This window comes from Magallana gigas, chromosome 6, assembly GCF_963853765.1.
Source record: "Magallana gigas chromosome 6, xbMagGiga1.1, whole genome shotgun sequence".
NCBI lineage: Eukaryota > Metazoa > Mollusca > Bivalvia > Ostreida > Ostreidae > Magallana > Magallana gigas.
In genome coordinates this window covers 29,170,066-29,191,071 of record NC_088858.1, presented here as the reverse complement: position 1 = coordinate 29,191,071, position 21,006 = coordinate 29,170,066, and the positions used below count along the sequence as shown (strand labels likewise).

At 32.7% G+C, this 21,006-nt stretch overlaps 1 protein-coding gene across 1 annotated transcript in view; it reads right to left on the bottom strand.

Annotated features, from left to right (window-relative positions):
• Nucleotides 1-20,795, bottom strand: part of LOC105329299 (limbic system-associated membrane protein) — a 43,002-nt gene extending 22,207 nt beyond the window's left edge. The window contains exons 1-2 of the mRNA XM_066088863.1: nucleotides 20,777-20,795; nucleotides 4,900-4,950 (exon numbers count right to left, since the gene is read on the bottom strand). Of these exons, the coding sequence (XP_065944935.1) occupies nucleotides 4,900-4,942 (43 nt within the window). The 5' untranslated portion in view covers nucleotides 4,943-4,950; nucleotides 20,777-20,795. The remainder of the gene's footprint in view (nucleotides 1-4,899; nucleotides 4,951-20,776) is intronic.
• Nucleotides 20,796-21,006: the final 211 nt, after the last annotated feature.

Here is a 21,006-nt window from a genome sequence, read left to right as displayed (position 1 = left end):
TTCTTTCTTTTGACATTAGAGATAAAAACTATCTAGAATAGGTCCTCGATACTTAAAATAAGAGCAAAGTATTCAGGCAAAAAGACGTGTTTTTCTTAGCATGATCCGCGAATTACTTTCACAAGACTTAGTATGTTACATATGGTTAAAATTCTAAATAATGAAATATCCACTAATGATATAAAGTTGCATTAGTGATCAGACTTCCGACCATTGATGATATACATTTGTAATTTTATCATTAACGAGCTACCTAGCCGTCCACTTATGATACAATTTCAAACTTATACCATTAAGGGTCAGATTTCATGTCCACTAATGATAAAAGAAAAAAAAAGTTAAACAGCTACATCGTTTACCTTTTTATGATATGATTTATTGCACTAGAGGATGAACTTCAACATTAATGATACAATTACGTATGAAATAGTACTATTCTAAATTGTGCATGTACATGTTCTTGTGTCTATTTTTATGTTGGCAAAAGGAAGTGTCTGATAGATTATTCAGATTCTATTTTGCTTTTCCATTTCTTTTAATTTAAAATAATTGGTTATAAAGATGTAAGCTAAAAAGAACCATGACTTATAACAAATCTTAATATTCAGCTGCTAGTACAAGGTTAATTGAAAAGTGTTAATTTGGCATTGTAAAATATAAATAAATGTGTCTTAAAGTGTAGAATATTCGGACTGGGCAAGGGTCAAACCTCTTTAAAGATTATTTTCAGATACATTGCTCAAGTTTCACAACTTTTTAAAAGTAGAATTGCCTTGTTTTGTCGCCTTTCCTATTATTGATATAAAAAAGTCGCGATTCTGTGATTTTTATGAGTATGTAGATGTACCTATGTACAAACCTATGTTGAAACCTTTAGTGATACAACATCTCCTAGTGACATAAAGTTTCATTAGTGGACAGAATCTTAACCATTAACGATATTATTTAATCATTAACGTACCTTTTAGCAAACCATTATTGATGCAATTTTAAAGTTATATAACTTACCAAAATTAACATCAACTAATAATATGAAATAAAAACACAAAGCAAGAAGTGCATTGTTGACGTTTATGATAAAATTGTTATTGCATCAGTTGATCTACTGGATGATGCGTGTGTAGCAACCTCTAATGATACACCGTCCACTAATGATATAATGTTGCATTAGTGGTCAGGATGTTGACCACTAATGATATAATTTTATCATTAACGAACAACCTAACCCTCCGCTAATGATATAATTTCAGATTTATATCATTAGCGGTCAAAAATCCTAACCTCTAATGATATGGAAAAACAATGTGAAATAAGTACTACCTTGACCACTAATGATATACATTTGCACACAATTTCAATTGCATTAGTGGATGGATTTGCAACCTTTAATGATGTGATATATAATATAATATAATATAATATAATATAATATAATATAATATAATATAATGTAATATAATATAACTACTTAAACAATAGTGATCATGTCTAAGAATATTGACCCGGGTTTCATTTTTCTACTTTGATTATTGATTCGGGGTGAGGGTTGGGCTTTTCTAACGTTGAAAACAGAGACCAAAAGTCGTGAAATTTATACCTTGGGTCATTTTTCAACAGCTTATTAAAGTTTTTTTCTAATCTCTGATGACCTCACACGTTGAAAATTGACCAACTACAGGTTTTGGACTGTCTGATTAAAATTTTCAGTTCCATATTTTAATTCCTGATATTGTACGATATTCATGCTGATATGGATTTTTTTTTAAATTTTTGTTGTTTTTTTAAATTTTCTGATTACAACAGTTTGTTATTAAGACTAAGAATTCTGTATCCTTTTATTCAACTGTGTAGATACAGCTAAAAAGAATATACGTCAAACAGCATCGTCTCAAGCCACGGTCCGCAGTCCGTATATATAACTCTCTCCAATATGATCGTTCATGTTCATGTTGGCCGCGGTTTGCGAAGGTGGTCAAGCCAATACCGGCCGTTTATGTAATAATTCCGGCAAATCGCTACAACTTTATTTTGAGAAGTCATGATAATTAACTGATAGTACAATAATGAACAGTTGTCATATTTGTATTAGACAAGTCGCGATCAGTGAATATTTGATTAATTCAACTTAACGATATCTTTTCTTAAACTTGCCAGAATACCTATATACAATGTAATTAAATGTTGAATAATTAGCTACTGATCTCTGCTACTGATGACTTGACAGAGAAAAATAATGTGTACAATACAGATACAAACACTAAACAGACACTTTTTTCGTAGGTGTGTTTAGGGAGTATTGCTATGAACATTTATGACGCATTCGCCGGTGTAACGAAGAATATTGACCCGGATTGAAATTTGACTGGGGAAGGGGGGGGGGGGATTTTTCAACGTTGAAAATTGAGACCAAAAGTCGTGAAATTTATACCCAGGGTCATTTTTCAACAGCTTGAAATATTTTTCAAACCTCTTATGACATCGACGCGTTGAAAATTGACCCTGTTGAAAATTGACTCCGATTTCAGAGTTTTGAACTGTCATTGAACAGAAGTGTAACTTGCTCTTCACGGTTTAACTGTACATGTATGTACTTAAAAGTTTCAGTTCTAAAACTTTAACTCTTTCATACTGTCCGCTATATTTGCCGACTTGGGTGATTTGGCATTTCAAAGGTTGATTTTTCCGACTTCAATCATTTAATTTTTCATTAGACTGAAAACGTGGTATGTAGCAGTCTCTAATGATACACCGTCAACTTATGATATAATGTTGCATTAGTGGTCAGAATGTTGCCCACTAATGATATAATTTTATCAAACCCGGGTCAATTTTTAAACCGGGTCAATATTCTTTGTTACACCGACTTGATCACTATTGTTTATTTAGTTTTAATTCAACCAACTTTAATTGATATTCTTTGTTATTCTAATCTATAATTAACAAATCCACATATTCAACTTAACAACAGATTAGCGATTCAGTTATACTACAGACCACAATAGCAAATAGTCTTATCATTTGGACCTTTTTTATGTTAATGAAATCCCGCTAAAAGTTTTACAATAATTTTTTAATATCATAAAATTGCTTGCTTTTTTTAAAATTTCTTTCAACTAGAAATATCTAGCACAACTCCTTTTTGTTAAATGATGATCAATTTGGATTTTGAAGTAAACAGACGAAGTCATAAATTGTATGTATTATGTCTGTATGCGACTATTTCATTTCAAGTAAAAAGGCAAAATGTCAGGGGCAATGTCAGAATGGTGTATATTACAATAAAGGACTATACATGTGATCAAATAGCCCCCCCCCCCCCCATTTTAACCAATTCTTATGTATCGTATCAAAATCAAATCTGTATCCAACATTATACAGAGGTTGTCTAACATATTAGACTCAACAATAGTCACCATTGTCCATGACCTGTCCATCTATGAAGTCACTTTAGTAGATTTTGTTTGCAAATGTTAATATCGTCATTTTTTCCTTGATAATTTTCCTTTGTAAGTATAGAGCGCAGGTATACTCAAGTACGATTTTAAAATTCGATTATATATTATATTATATCATATTATATAGTTAAAGGTTCCAAATCCATCCGCTAATGCAATTGAAAATGTGTGAATGTGTATCATTAGTGGTCAAGGTAGTAGTTATTTCAAATTGTTTTTCCATATCATTAGAGGTTAGGATTTTTGACCGCTATTGATATAAATCTGAAATTATATTATTAGCGGACGGTTAGGTTGTTCGTTAATGATAAAATTATATCATTAGTGGTCAACATCCTGACCACTAATGCAACATTATATCATTAGTGGACGGTGTATCATTAGAGGTTGCTACATGTGTGTCATTCTGTCAACTTTATATCATTAGTGGATATCGTATCATTAAAGGTTGCTACAGAGCTATAATGATAAACAACTAAACTGGTTGATACAAACAAGTTTACAGAACATTTAAATTGCTATCTTATGACGAATAGACTTAAAAAGTAAAAGCGAGGTTACTTAAGATTGGAAAGATATGAAAATTGTAAAGTTGTATGTAGGATAGATCATCCGAAAAAGTTGTCTCCTTTGCACCGAACGGCAATTCAACCAATCAAATAAATGTGCATTTTCACATCATGAATTTTCTCCCAATCACATGAGAAGAAGAAAATTGATGCACAGCATGGAGACTTTAAATTATTTCGAGGAAGACGGTAATGAATATTTTTAACAAAGTTTGTTTTATAAACTCATTTGAAGATCATAATTGATCTGCTCAATCAATTTTTTTTCTCATATTAACATGAAGCAGTATGTAAACATTATCCAACTGCAAAATACGGTACTTATTAACACGTTACATGTAGATAATTTTCATATCTTTAACACGAATGATTTTTTGGTTTTAAAAGGGGTAAAAATATGTACGGACTACCATCACGTAATCAATTTCCATGAAGATAATCACGGTCATACACCGGCTAGTAATTAAATACCATATTACAGGTAAAAATTATTCTTTGTTATTATTTTCTTAAATATTATGAATGCAATTAGTAATATGGACATTTAAACTTTTTTTTTAATCAAGTAAACTCTGCTTGCAATCGAATAGTGTACGTCTAATAACACATATCGATTTATCAGTTAGTAAATAAAGACCACCGTAAAATGACGCGGAATAAAGTCATATGATGCTATTATTCTGACCATTTAAGAGCATGTCTTAATTGTCAATTTTTTAAAACCATGAAATCGAAATCTGATAATAGATCTGAAAATCTGAAAATAACAGACAAAGATACTTTAAAAGTAAATAGTGATGTGGTATTGTCTTATACAAAGCAGTAAAAATTACCAAATACTGACACGTTGATTACACTCTTAAACATGTACTTACCAATCAGATGAAAAGTCAATACGGTCATTTGCATCTTGTTCATCCAGTTTTCTACAATAGAATGAAAACGAGTAGAACTATAATAATTGATAATACATACGGGGGGGGGGGGGGGGGGGATCATATATTAATTGGCTACGAATGATGTTTCATGGCAAAAAATAGCTTGCTTTAAAACTGAACACTCATAAGGTACTTAAGGATGTTATTTACTCAGGGTTTGAGTTTTCGAATTCGGATTCTTATTAAGTTCCATGTCATAAGTAAAATTTGTTCTAAAAACAAGTATTATCCTGTAATGTTAAGGTACCAGCATTTAATGTTGATGTATCGTCACATATTGCTAAGGTATCAGCATATAATATTGAAGTATCAGCATGTAATGTTAAAGTAACAGCATATAAAGACAAAGTATCAGCATGCATTTACAGTAAAAATGAACTTGGTATAGGGGTGGTATATAAATACAGCTTCAAGCTTTCGTAGGGAAATATGGCAGATTATTTGGCAGATGTGGACAGGTTTGATAAAAAAAAAAAAGATAAAAAGATTACTATGATAATGTGTATATATATGATATGTTGCAACGCACTTTGAAAAAAAAACGCACTTTGAAAAAAAATTGCTTTAAATTTGGGACTTATTCAAAAGAACTCAATGCATGCTCAGCTAAATTGATAAACAGTTTCTCGATTAGAGTTATTTTTCTTTTCTCATAAGCTTACGTAATTTGACAATTTACACATAAGGAACAACTCGAGAGATTTGAATTATTCAAATCTGACAAAAATTGCTTCGCTTAGCAACTGCATTTTGCCTTTTGTTGTGAATGCAGCAAAATTACTTTTTATCTAGACTATTGGGCTATGCCAGAAACAAAACTGATTTATATGTATTGATAATGGAGATCATTTTATAACATATTTCTACTGGCTTCAATTGCATGTGCTTATAAACAAACATGAAGAGAATAAATTATACGTTTATTATGTTTATCAAAAACAATATGATCTTTTAAAAGATCATTGCTAGAAAAACCCCTACACCATAATGCTTATTTTTAAGTTTTAATAATATTATGTTTATCAATGTAACTTTTTTTAAAATAATAAAGTGATTTATTTGATTAGAATTTGAAAACAGGTCTTTAACATACCAATGGAGAAATTATTGTTTAGTCAGCTCGTTTTTTCAATACCACTGTACTCAATTCACAACAAAGCATTGATATTTCTTTTTCCGATCTTAAATGTTTACTCCAAGTAGCTGAATATCATATGTTTAGGAAGGGAAAATGAGGGACAGAAGACTTCTTCCCGTAGTTAAATGCTGTGCCCGTAATTGACGTATCTTTAGTTAACCCCTATTCCCACCCCAACCTCGTCTTATATAAAGACGATAAATGAGATTCACTTTAGTCTAGTGTCAACAAATCATCATACTATCAGCAAATTAGAAATTAAGTTCAAGAATTTGTGATTTATACATATTTTTTCAAAGGGCGTTAGGGTCTCGATGCTATAAAATGTTGGTGTACCTTCATAACGCACTTTGAAAAAAAAAAATTCAAAGTGGGTTATCTTGGACCGAAATTTAACGTAGTTAATACACATAGTATTGCGTATCCTGTATATCAGAATTAATCTTTTCACAGAGTTTGAACGTCGTACATAATCTTACAGTATTTGTTTGTGATTAAATACATTTCTTTGTGTCCTGTCCTCTCGAATCTTTTAATCTGTCGTTATTGGAAATCTATAAAAAATGAAATCATCTTGGGACTAATTTTCGGTGAAATTATTGAAGTAGTTGGTATTTTACCGTTGAAAAAAAAAATGATTCTAACATTTGAATAGAAGAAACACCATGATTGATTTCAAGTATGATATTTGAAGGGGAATGTTTGATCTTTATAAATCAATGAAACCCTGAAACATGTATTTTCAAAACTCTTATGAACAAATACGCCATATTAACCTTTGAGCATTTCCATAAAAATCAATAATAAAGCACAGTCTTATAGTTTCGTTGAGTTCTTTTTAAAATAAGGACTCACCGGGTATTATGAATCAGTAAATGATATGATATGAAAATATAAAAACTAAATTGTTTAATCTTATGAGGACTGGGACAAAGAATCCGAAAGTTCTTTGAATGACTTTTTTCAGTACTACATGTAGATTTATTACAATCAAGGTCATTTTCTGGCATGATCTGAGAGTTTAACGATATGTTGTTGTGCCGCTGTATGCCCAAATGAAAGAGAAGCGACATGAGTATAACTTCCTCAAAGAAGAGCCCCTGATTTACACTGACAGTACTAGGATTTTATAGGGTCTTTGTTGTCTTCGGTATCAAATTGTACCCAAAGATAGTACAATTTGGATGATACATGTACATGCCTTGACTGTATTTTTCCCTATATTATGAGAATGTTTGTTTTATTTGGTATGTTCCAAATGTGAGGGAAGAGAAGTCTGAAACAGCGTCAGTTGCGTCTATTTTTGTTAATTTTATTGATTTTTAGCGTTCAACTGAATAATTAATGAACGTTTACTTTAAATGATTTACTTTAATTTCGGATTTTTTATTTTTTATTTTTTTGGTGAAAACTGAAAGTCGCCCATAGAATCTGAAGCAAGTGATGGTCTGAATGCATTATAATAAATGATCCAACAATTCGAACATAATCTACATTGACTATAGTTTTTGTATTTGCAAGAAATTTTCATCTTTTAACCTACATGTACCATTTGCGGATTCAACTCCCATCTAATTTTTGTAACTAGCCTAGACTATTAGCTTCTGAAATAGAATGATGCTTTTGTCCCTTTCTGAGAAAATATGGCGAGACTGATCCTAACCCCACGACTCAATGATATCCGGAAAATCCCACTAACCTCTATCTCTGACCGATAAATTTCTCGGACCATTTTAATATGCGATTTTCTTTTCTCTTTTTGACAAATGTTTGTTTAAAATAAGTTAGTGGCATTATTGTTTTTCCTATCTGCGAATGTTATTACCATTTAAATTTTGACCACGTGGTTTTATTTGACCTATTCAGTTTCGCAGTAAAAATCAAGCCTCATAGTTATAGTCTATTTCCTAGAATCTGGGTACTTGAAGTCAAATATATAATCTTAACGTTTATTGGTACACTTTACACGTGGTTGAAAATATAAAAATCATGTTGCTTGATAAAACGTTGCCATTTTTTATGCTTTTGTAATGGAATGTCATGCTGTTTAATAAAAGTATAGTTGTTTGTTTTGTGTAAAAACTTCTATAGGTTGTCGTGCAGTTTTCAAGAAACATTCTGCATAGAATGGTTAAGTCTGTTTCACTATTGATGTTGCAACCAATATTGAAATAAAACCACTATTGAAATAAATGATTGCATGATTTCGTAAATAGATCTAGAATTTTCACATCTGCGTATCAATATTATTAAATTCTCTCTCTCTCTCTCTCTCTCTCTCTCTCTCTCTCTCTCTCTCTCTCTCTCTGTTGTAATAGTTAACTTATTCAGGGCAAACATCTTATTCGTACGAACAAATAGCTAATTCGTCTGAACAAATAGCTAAATGAAATTCGTCCGAACAAATAACTTATTTGTCCGAACAGTTCCTAATTCGTCCGAACAAATTCTAACTCGTTCGAGCAAATAGCTTATTTGAATGAACAAACAAGATTTATTTATTTTTTCATCTGGTCTTTCCACGCAGCAGTAGTTGAACACGAACGATAACTCTGTCCTTGATATTATCGTTAAGTTTAATAAACCGCTAGATGATAAAATAAGACTAATATCTCAATAGATTTTTATGTTTTAACATATATCAAAGTAAGATACAATGTAAAAAACAATCAGTACCTACGTATTTTTAAAAAATATTATACGAACACTCATACTTCCGCTCAAAATTCCACAGGAACTAAACAAATCTCTGACAAGTCTCATGAATTTTCATTCGAGAACCTCTGGACTCACGGGTACTGTACCTGACCAGTCTAGAGGAATGGAGGCATAATGAGTTGTAGCCCAAGGTAGTTTTACTAATATCAGTACCAGTCAAAGCCCTGCGGTTGGGGAACAAGTTCATAGTTGCATGGGGGGATGCAAATGCTAATAACCCAGACCTGTCCAACACAAACTTACCAGAATACACTTTGGTCGAATTATCAGGAAACTCCGTCCGAAAATTTAGTTATAGATATGCATGAAAGTAGGCAGCCAGTCATGTCAAGCGTACGGCAGCCAAAAAGCAACTCTAGGCATATATTGTCTAGCACCCACAGGTCTCAGTAACCCAGTCTTATACCCCTAGGTAGTAGTAGTGGAAAAAGTCGGAGTATATCAGTATATCTACTGAGTTAAAGGATGTCAAATATGATGGGAATGTAGGGTGGGGTCCAATCTACTCAAAGTTTTCAACCATAGCAGAATATCATCGTTGGTGTAATGCAGATTACTTGTTTGCACTTAGTTTGACACCGGAGGGAGTGACTTGAAATATTTAGATATTTTGCGCCGCAGGGATACTACACTTACTTTTTAAAAGGTTATACTTCGTATGGAGGAGAGGTTTAGAGAATTTTACCCCTCCCCAGTTAATAAAGTGATCAAAATATATGAGAGCATATAGATACATTTTCACCCTCAACTTCTGGCAAGTTATAGTATTCTATTAAAAAAATCCTACATGTGAAGAAGAAAATTGTACCTCAATGCGCTCAATTCCTTAAATTAAAACCATTCAATTTTTCATTGGTCTTCTTCTTTATAAATAATGGCATTATCTCTTGTGACGTTTTAAAACCTTACTTGTTTGATGAATAAACTCGACTGAAAAATGTTGTCACATGATATCTTAAAGAGCTATGCTATAATCATTTAATTAATTGATAGGCATATAAAACTATTGAGCTAAGGTCCACTCGTTATTTTCATTTTTATTCATAAACAACAAATGGCTACAAAGAATATTTTCCGCTGCAATATTTTCTTTTGAACAACTATAATGCAATTATCCTCATAGTGACTATGGGAACTGTTAAAAAGATGTCGTTTTTATTTACTCCTTTTGAAAAACTATCAAAATTGGTGTATATTTAATTTATTCATCGTACAGGATCGGGTCTCAGAAAGTTATCATATCATTCTTTCATTTTTCTGTACAACTACATGTATATAAGTTAAGCAAGACATTTCTAAACTTTTTTAAGATCAACCAAAATTCTAACGTCAATCGTAGAATTATAAGCAAGATACAGAGCTAGGTTTGAGTCATGTTTTTGTTCACATGTGTTTATGACATTCAGCTAAAATGTAAACGAACTACAGCATGGCCTCAACTCTGTGTACAAACAGAATTGTGATCAAAGATCTGTATCTTGCTTATAACTCGAAACTGGACACTTTTCTCTGCTTTCAATTAAAATTGGCCTAACATTTATGTTTATCTTTCCATAGGGACGCTTTGTGCTAAATTTGGTTGAAATTGGCCTAGACTAGGTTTTAGTGTAAAAGTTTACAGACGGTTTTCATCACACTGATTAAGAGCAAAATTGATTTTATGCAACTTTAAAACTTTTTATTATTATTCTTTGTGTATATTGTGCAGGACTTAATCAGTATTATGTATAGTCTCTTCAAAAGTTAAATTTTGTCGACACATTTGAAATGTAGAACCTTTTCCATATTTACAATACTTAGTTCTACAAGGATCGTGTATCTTTACTTACATCCGAAGCAAACTTTGATCCTGAAATCTAAAAAAAATGGTCATTCCTATCAGTAGAAGAGTTCATTTCCATTTCATAAAAGATTTAGATTGAACTAAGAGGGGCCATTATCTTGTCAACAACAAATATTACATTACCATTGCTTTACCATCTTGAATCCCATTTATGGACATCGATCCAATGCTTATTAACTTAGAAATAGAGATAGAGAGTGTGTTTGTGTCAGCTTTCAAGGCGACCTTCCTTCTCTCTCCAGTTTTGTTTTTACGCTAAACGAGTTGCGCGATGTGTTTTTAGTGTGACATTTTTCCAATTATACAAGAGCCCGACGTTAACATCTGTGTGGTTGATGACTAATAACTCCCATAGCTGTCAATACGAGAAAACAATTATGCTGAAAAGGATTGTTTCTCTATACTGTATTTGTAATTTAATGAATAAGTAGGTACATTTGCAGGGGTTCAAACAATAATATCAGTATATATATATTTTTTTAAAATACATCGCTTTTGAGTTCAATAAATCTGCACTCCTTAAAGAGTCCCTATGATTTGAGATATGCTGTATGATTTTTATCATATCGACGATATAACTTGTGCGTTTTCTATCTCGTATATGGTTAAAATCACATAAAAGTATTTAAAAATTATGTATCTACATATCTATTGAAAAAAAAAACTAGGTTTGATTTTTTATGCATGTACTATACCAGAGCCCTAGCTGCAGATATCTGAAACAGATCAGAGAGCTACAGTGCCTTCAATTAAATAAATACATTTTTGCCCACTGATAAAACGTGCTGTTTCTGGTTATCTTTTTGTACATTTCAAAATATTACTAACTGTAAAATGCATGTTTCCCAATAAATATATTCTTTCAAAACTTCTACAACAAAATGCATGTACAAGTCACACACAAAGTACGTTGAACCAGATTGTTTTGCCACCTAAACTGGCAATATATTGGGTGATTTCTTTTATATTTATTATGAGGGCTTTAATGATGTTTTAAGAATGTTTTAATCTGGAAGTCGTAAATAGTATGCTGGAAATAAATTTTCCCATAGGAAAAACAAATTTTCTATAGGATATTTCGAATTACCTACCGGAATGAAAAAAGATCCTATAGGAATTTAAATGCGATATGATTTGAACAAAACTCCTATAGGATTGTAAAATCAGATAGAAAATTTTAAATTCCTATAGGGAATCTACCTGTTTGAATCAAATTCCTGCAGGAACAAAGTTTATGAAATAATTTGCGTTCAGCAGCCAGAACCGAGAAATTGATAATGAGATAATATTCACAATGTCATCTGACATGTTATATTACAACAATAGTTATACACTGAGATTCGATGCTGAACGTGTTAATTGATCTATGATGAAAAAACATCCTTGGCACCTAACACCCGAAGACCCTGTTGTCCGCAACTATCAAACTTCCTGGGTATCTTGACCATGGGATGTTAATGGTTATACCCCTGTATGGGCACATCTGCTTATTATACATTTATAATGTCGACTTGATTTTACAAAGATATATAAAATTGACACATATATCTTATGAATAATTACAAAATTTGTTCCCAAAAATATATTTATTAACAATAAAATTAGTTTTCTCCAATAGGAAATATAATTTCCATAGGATTTTTAATAAGTCCTGTAAGATTTTCAATATTTCCTATAGGAAATTATATCTCTTATGGGAATTATTATTTTCATACGGGATATCAATTTTTAAAAGTAACAAGATGCCAATAGGCCTTAACGGTCACCTGAGTACCATATCCCATACACAAACTTGTCGAGGAGTCTCATATATGCATGTAGTTAAGTTTCATTCTGGAGTAAAAACAAATTATAATATTGTAATGATGACCACATTTTGCTTGAAATCTTTCAAAAAGGACTAATAAAAAACCCTATAATTTAGCGAAAAACTTATAAAGATCATAATAGAATGCATGACTTGATATTCAAAAGGTACAAGAAAATATTTTTCACTAAAACAAGGTGGCTAATAGACATGTTATATTTAAAACAACCTTCCATCCCCTACCCCCAGGGGCAAACAGAACCCCACCCCCACCCCCGTGGGCATTTAAACAAAAACATAAAAGAGAACAGCTTAAAAAGTTGATCCATAGTAGACGTTTTTCACTTCTGGTCCAACAACTGAGATTTCTACATGTGTAAATTTGAAAATACCTTCTGGTATATATACCAAAATCATTTTACTTGTACTGTTTATCAGTGATTCGGTTAGCCAATTATTACTTTACTATTAACGAGTCTATTTGTTTATTTAAAGACTTCAAAAACTGTTTTTGTTTCAATAAATAAAAATATTTGCATAGTATTCTGATCATACATCTTCTAAATTACATTATAGTCCATTAACACTATATGGCCATACCCCCCCCCCCCCCCCCCCACAGCCTGAACCCTCTGACTCAGGGGCCATGGATTTCACAATTTAGGTGCAGGAGTTCGTGGACATCATAATAATGCATTCAGTTCTTTTCCCACTTGTGTGGGCGTAAAGAAGACCTAAACCTAAACCGAAGGTTCAAGTTTGCTTTTCTGATCACCTGTTGTCCGGCATCCGTCCGTCCGTCTGTAACCTTTTCCCATTTTTGAAGAGGTTCAAAGTTTAAAATAGAAATAGCATATGCTACGAAATAGAATGTTACAAGGAACTGTTGTTCAGGTGAGCGATGTGTCCCATAGGTCTCTTGTTACTATTGGGCAGATACTTTATACATGTATCTAACAAAGTTGGTTTAAAATGTGCAAATGAATTTGCAACACGACAGATTTGTAGTACTTTTTAAAGAATTAACATATTGTGTTCTACAGGTACGTCGGTCTATATTAATAAATGCTGTATGCATAAAACGGGGAAGTTGAATGAGAGGAGACAATGTTTTTCCTTTAAAACAGTATTTTATCTGAAATTCTTATTTGGAACAATAAAAATTATAGTAAAATTTGACATAAAGAACAAAATTTAGAGAACGACCCACTAAATACCGACTCACTGATTTGAAATAAAAAAAAAGTTTGCTATTTTTTTTTTCCAGTCAGCTGCAACGAAAAGAATTAATACCACGTGAATGTATACATGTAAATCATCCATTTCAGTTTATGTTATTTTATCCCTGCCAAGTCCTCTAAATATCCCAGCCATGCTGGGGTTTTTTTTCAAGTTAAAAGAATGTTAAGAAAGCAATTAAGAAAATATTTGGACACAGTATATACAAAAATGATAAAAATAATTTGATTCTACATATCAAGCATTGTATCATTGAATGATTGCGCAGGATACCATCTAGAAGATGTTGAAGGCCTGTAGTTGCCATAAGAAACATAAGCCGTATTGCACAATTACTAATATTCTTTTCATGTGATGATATAGCCGTATAAATTCCAGTGCCGAAGGACGAAAGTGTTACAGGTCTGAGATACACAGGAAATCCCAAGAAATATCATGAACGACGCACTGTGTCAGGATTTAGGCATGTTCGTCTTCTTTGTGATGATGCTCCATCACAGACATCACGTGCTTGTAAAAGTCGTCGGAGGTTACCGTCTTGTCAAACCAAACTGTACAGATCTATTGCTCCATTCGACTTTGTCCTTTTTCCAAACCATAAAAAGTTCTTATCTGGTCTCGACAAGCCCTTGGCTCAGTCATCAGTCAGTGCCTCAGATGTTTACATAAATCAGTACCGTGACGCATTTCATTGATAGATTTAGAGACTAAAAGTTTGATTTTTAATCGCTTTGATTTCAAACCTTTTAAAGCTTGGGATGTAATGTTCAGTTCACTTTTTGAGTCAAATGCTTTTGAGATATCGTACAGTACACATTTGTTTACAAATCGAACAACCTTTGCATTACAGATATACGTTAATTTGATTACGCAAACCAAAAAGTGCATTCAATTCAGAAAAATACAATTCGTGTAAATTTTAATGCTGCATTATAGTGACAGGCAACATTGTGTTCGATACAATCGCTGCACTCCTTTATTTAAAAAAAAACGCAGCTACATAAAGCTTTGTATTGTTAGAATACATATGTACATTTTGTATGTACAAATGTACATGTAAATGCACGGATCAAGAAAATATATTACCTACGGAAGGAAGAGAAAAGAGTCAGTTGGATAATTTTACCGGGGGAAGTGGGAATCCAAAGCTTATTTTCAATAACTCTACAAGTAGTATGTGAATTTAAAACTTAGATTTTTCCAGGTATGGAGGGATGTCTGGATCCTAAACGTTTGGATCTGCACATGATATCTAATAACAAGATATCTGTGAGCCAATGCTCACTAGTGATACCCCCACTCTGATATGAATATGCAATTTAAGCAAAGTCGTCATTTAACAGGAAGTTGACGGCTGATTGGAACAAAAATAAATCCCACAATATGGCATACCTATACAAATAGTGTGTTAAAATTTCAAGCATCTGCAACGTATAATAGCTGAGAAATCTTTGACGAAAATTTGTTTCAAAATTTTGGCTTAAAATAAACAAAGTCAACATTTATCAGAAAGTTGACGTCCGATTGGTACAAAAATATATCCCAACATATAGCATACCTAAACAATAGTGTGTTCAAATTCCAAGCATCTGCGATAGATAGTTGCTGAGAAATCTTAGACGAAAATATTTGTTCTACAAATAGACTGACAGACAGAAAGACGGAGACAAGGTGATTCCTATATACCTCCCTAACCTCGTTTGCAGGGGGTATTATTATCATTCGGACCCCCCCCCCCCCCCCTTCCCGGAATTGTATTTTTTTTTTTTGGAACCGTGCATGATATATGGATATATAAAGAGAGTAAAAAGATGCTCAGCGTATCTTATTTTAACCTTCCTATATTAAACCTTGTTAAAAAGTTGACTAAATCTTCCTTATACTGAATCTTTTAATAAAGATGGTTAGTGTCGTTTTCATAAATGAATTAAAGCGAAGAAAACGCCACTTAGCGTCATAATGCAACATTAAATTCACACAACTTGTATTCGTCTTCATTAAAAGCGCTTCGATCATTCTTTGCATAATCGAATTCACGTTTGTAATAGAGATAAGTATAATGATGAAGTAAAGAATAGGTACATGTATGAATATAAAAGAAAGAAGTAAAAATTTACACAAATAAGAAAGGAATAGTGAAGCACAACATAAAGAATAAAAAAAGTCAAGGTGAAATTTGATAAGCATGGATATGAAAACAATAAAGTGGCATTCATATAAAAAAAATGTAATGGAAAGGAAAAAGGATAGCAAAATATGAATAAAAGCAAGATACATAAGCAGTAAGTTTCTTCATTATGCCTCTGTCTATCTTGCGCTTTCGCTTGACTTGTTTAGGTGTAGCTTTGATGATCTTATAAAAATTGATGAATCGGTTATAACCTGTGATACATGTACATATCTCGAGGAATGGGATTAATAGAATCATTCATTATTACGAGTGTGGGATAGTGAAATTCCACCGAGGGGACAAGATTCACGGTCTAGGACGAGGCTTTGCCGAGTCCTAGACCGTGAATCTTGGCCCCGAGGTGGAATTTCACTATCCACCGAGGGGACAAGATTCACGGTCTAGGACGAGGCTTTGCCGAGTCCTAGACCGTGAATCTTGGCCCCGAGGTGGCATTTCACTATCCTACACGAGTATATAATGAATGAATATTTTCCTCGCATTATATTAGTCTAAAAAATGATGTTTGACAACTTTCTGTTATGACGTTCAAAAGATTACTTTCGGTTTATCCCTCCGCGTGCTTCAAATAGTGCAAGTTAAATGAAAGAATACGACAGTTTTTTCAATTAAAATATAAAAAATTGATTGTAATTTTAAAATTAAGCAACCTCAATGCCCTATTTTGCATTTCCCTACAGCAGACAACGTTTGTTTACGTTTTAAAACGGCGTAGTAATACTACGGAAGCCCGTTGGTGCCAAGTAGGAAAAATATTTTATCTGGCGGCCGCCAGATAATTTTCTGGCGGCCGCCATATAATTTTCTGGCGGCCGCCACATAATTATTTGGCGGTTGCCACATAAAACCTGGCTTCCTGATGCGCACGCATGTTTTAATTGGAGCTTTTTAGGAATTCGAAGTTGTGGATACACACTAATTAATTAGTTTTATTAATTATTTCTGAAACTTGACATTAAATATCAATTGCAGAGTTTAGGATTTTGAGAAACTGGTTGAGTTGAATGTATAGAAGACTTTGTTGATAGAATCTAGAATGAATTTTATATTACTTTGTGCCTTGTATTATACATGTATGTTCTATAAAAGATGGTATTTTAGAGTTGATTCTGAACTTTTAAAACTGATCTAAACATCCGTTCAGGAAATCTTAACATTAAAAAACCTTAACTTGAGAGGAATATTATGTAAACATGTATAAGTAAAGGAACGCACTGCCTTCTATATGTTTTAATTTTGGTATAAGAATTTACCAACGCAGATTAAAGTAAGCTTTATTGACACCGACAGCTAGTACAGGCAATATTATCACGAGAGCAGATCCATCTATGACTTTATAAGGATAAACTAGGATAAGTGTGTACTAGCATTCGTGGCCATAAAAATGAAACTATTTAATTGACTGTGTTGTTAAACTTTTATTCCAAATCACATGAAAGGCAGTACAATAAAAAGACCGCGATCGGCCACAGACTCTCTGGGTAAATCAAAGTACTGAGAGTACTGAAAGGCGGGGTCTTGAAAGTTTGAATTTGTAATTGTTCACGTTTTCCTCCGATATGTTCCAAAAATTATGAGTTTGAATTAGTTGTTTCAATCTACATGTAGTATGCTAAAGTTCAGCTTTTTGCAATTGCCTGATACTTTGTCATAATTTTGCTAAATCCCGACCGGGACTGTTCTTCATAGTTGTAGAAAATTGACACAACGGTATATTATGTAAAATAAGACCCCAAGAAAATTTTTAAAAAACTACAACTGACCGGGAAAATCAAAACAACTATATTTAGGTATATAATTTAAATCGTTATATTAATTTATTTTGTGATCAAAGGGAAAATCTTTAAGTCGGACGGTATCTGTTATACAAGGTTTATGGAAACTCCGAAAACTCTCAAACTGTTGAATTACCGAACAAAGTTAACATTTGTATACCGATAACAAACACAGGCATCTAACGTTAGAAATATTTCTTTTTTACAATAAGATTATTCCAAGTACTATAACAATAAAACAAATTGTCGCAGTAGCCATTTTGATTTTTTTAGACCTTCTTACATTGTACCTGTCATGATTTTTTTGGCAGCGATTCATACAAAATTAATAGGTAAAAAATAAATTCGTTCATTAAAAATCATACTCCAAATTCAGTCATCTGCTTTTCAAATCGATAAAACAAGAAAATGGAGACCAAAAGTGAATGAATCAAGTCATATTTTTGTAAGCAAAATCTATATAGATTATACATTATGGGTGACCAATAGATTAATTGATATATACAATCTTATCGATTGAAGAACCAAGTTAAATGTTAATGTTCATGTTGTCCGGCTTAGTTGGAATATACAATCATGTAATTTGTTTTAATGTTATGAGACATTTTCTATACTTTATAACGGGCAAAACCAGTCATATTCATGATTTAAAAGATTTCTTCATCAATATCTTAATGCCTCTCATCAGAAACTCAGCTGATCTTTCTCCCATTGATAAATATCTCGCACCAATATTAGACCTATGAATTCAGAGATAACGCATGGTTGCTATGTTTTAAATCTTTAATTTATTGTGTGGTAGTACATGTAAATGAATAGGACTTATTTCAATTTTAAGAAGATAATCGAAGTACTGAAGTACTGTCGGGAGTTGATTTTATCGATTATTATCAATTTTAAAATCAACGTTATGTTATTTTGCATGGCAAGTAGTTTCTAATCTGTATTTGAATTACGCACGTGTATTTAAATTACGCACAGTTTTATAATATGAATTAGTTATGTTTACATGCGAGATAAATTTGTTGACATGCAACTTATAAGTTGCATGTCAACATATTTATCTTGCATGTTAACATAACTAAATTGCATGTTGACATAAAGAAGTTGCATGTTAACATAAAGAAGTTGCATGTTGACATCAATAGGTAGCATATCTAGCATCTTGGATGTCACATGCTAGCGATATTTGAGATTTTTTATAACTCTTATTTGATTGCAGTTTTCTTGCATGTCAACATAGTTATGTTGCATGCTGACATAACTATCTTGCATGTCAACATATTTATCTTGTATGTCAACAAATTAAGAGAAAACTAACTTGCACACAGGGGGCAGAGATATGCCACCATATACTACCGCGCGTTACTCAATTTGTATGCACACACCGCTGCAGTTATGAGAGTGTATACTTTAAAAAATCATGATTCAATGCTATAGTAATTATCGTGACCAAGCACCTGTTACCTAGCTTTCTCACCTTTGGCTGTCTTCGACCCTTATTTTTTGGCTTACTTTAATGATTTGTTTTCACTGAACATTGTCGTTTATATAGTCTATTATATAAATTAGATAGCACACAGTAGAGAAATTGAACAGACCTAAACTTCAAAGGTCTGGAAATATTTTAAAAGAACTGAAGATTCAAAAATCGTAAAATATCAGCTGTGCGAGTAAACTAGCTTATTCTATACGGGGGGAACGACAAACATGTTAAATCACATTTGTCTTAAACATACATTGTAAGGAGGAATTTCTACAAAAGTGACCAAGTTTTTACAGTTCTCAATGTACTTGTTCAGATTTATTTACACTCTTAACGAGTACCCGGGTACTCGATCGGAAAAACGTCCAAGTAACCGAGTACTAAAAATTAACCAATTTGTCATCCCTACTAAATATGGTTGTTTTGTTTTCCCGGTTAGTTGTAGTTTTCTAAAAAATTTCTTGGGGTCTTATTTTACATAATATACCGTTGTGTCAATTTTCTACAATTATGAAGAACAGTCCCGGTCGGGATTTAGCAAAATTATGACAAAGTTTCAGGCAATTGCAAAACGCTGAACTTTAGCATACTACATGTAGATTGAAACAACTAATTCAAACTCATAATTTTTGGAACATAACGGAGGAAAACGTAAACAATTACAAATTCAAACTTTCAAGACCCCGCCTTTCAGTACTCTCAGTACTTTGATTTACCCAGAGAGACTGTGGCCGATCGCGGTCTTTTTATTGTACTGCCTTTCATGTGATTTGTAATAAAAGTTTAACAACACAGTCAGTTAAATAGTTTCATTTTTATGGCCACGAATGCTAGTTCACACTTATCCTTGTTTATCCTTATAAAGTCATAGATGGATCTGCTCTCGTGATAATATTGCCTGTACTAGCTGTCGTGGTCAATAAAGCTGACTTTTATATGCGTAAATTCTTATACCAAAATTAAAACATATAGAAGGCAGTGCGTTCCTTTACTTATACATGTTTACATAAAATTCCTCTCAAGTTAAGGTTTTTTAATGTTAAGATTTCCTGAACGGGTGTTTACTTCAGTTTTAAAAGTTCAGAATCAACTCTAAAATACCATGTTTTACAACATACATGTATAATACAAGGCACAAAGTAATATGAAATTCATTCTAGATTCTAACAACAAAGTCTTCTATACATTCAACTCAACCAGTTTTTCAAAATCCTAAGCTCTGCAATTGATATTTAATGTCAAGTTTCAGAAATAATTAATAAAACTAATAAATTAGAGTGTATCCACAACTCCCTAAAAAGCTCCCATTAAAACATGCGCGCGCATCAGGAAGCCAGGTTTTATGTGGTGGCCGCCAAATAATTATGTGGCGGCCGCCAAATAAATATGTGGTGGCCGCCAAATAATTATGTGGCGGCCGCCAGAAAATTATATGGCGGCCGCCAGAAAATTATGTGGCGGCCGCCAAATAATTATCTGGCGGCCGCCAGATAAAATATTTTTCACACGTGGCACCAACGGGCTTCCGTATTATACACAGTGTAAGACAGAAAAATCTCACACTGCTGTCTCACACCGGACAAACCGATCTCACACCGGTGATAATGCGAGAAATACCTGTTGCAGATCTATTACGTCAGGTCAGCAATGACCCTTTGAGCGGAAGTGGTAGTGAGACTGAAGAAGATTAGAGTTCTACACAGGAACACAGTGTGATAACATTGAATTAGGCAAATTAATCTTTGTACCAGCTTTAAAGATAATGTCATTAGATCATGAAACTTGTAAAAGAATTTGGAAGCAAACGAATGTAAGTTTGCAGGAATCATCGACAAGAATCAACTAGG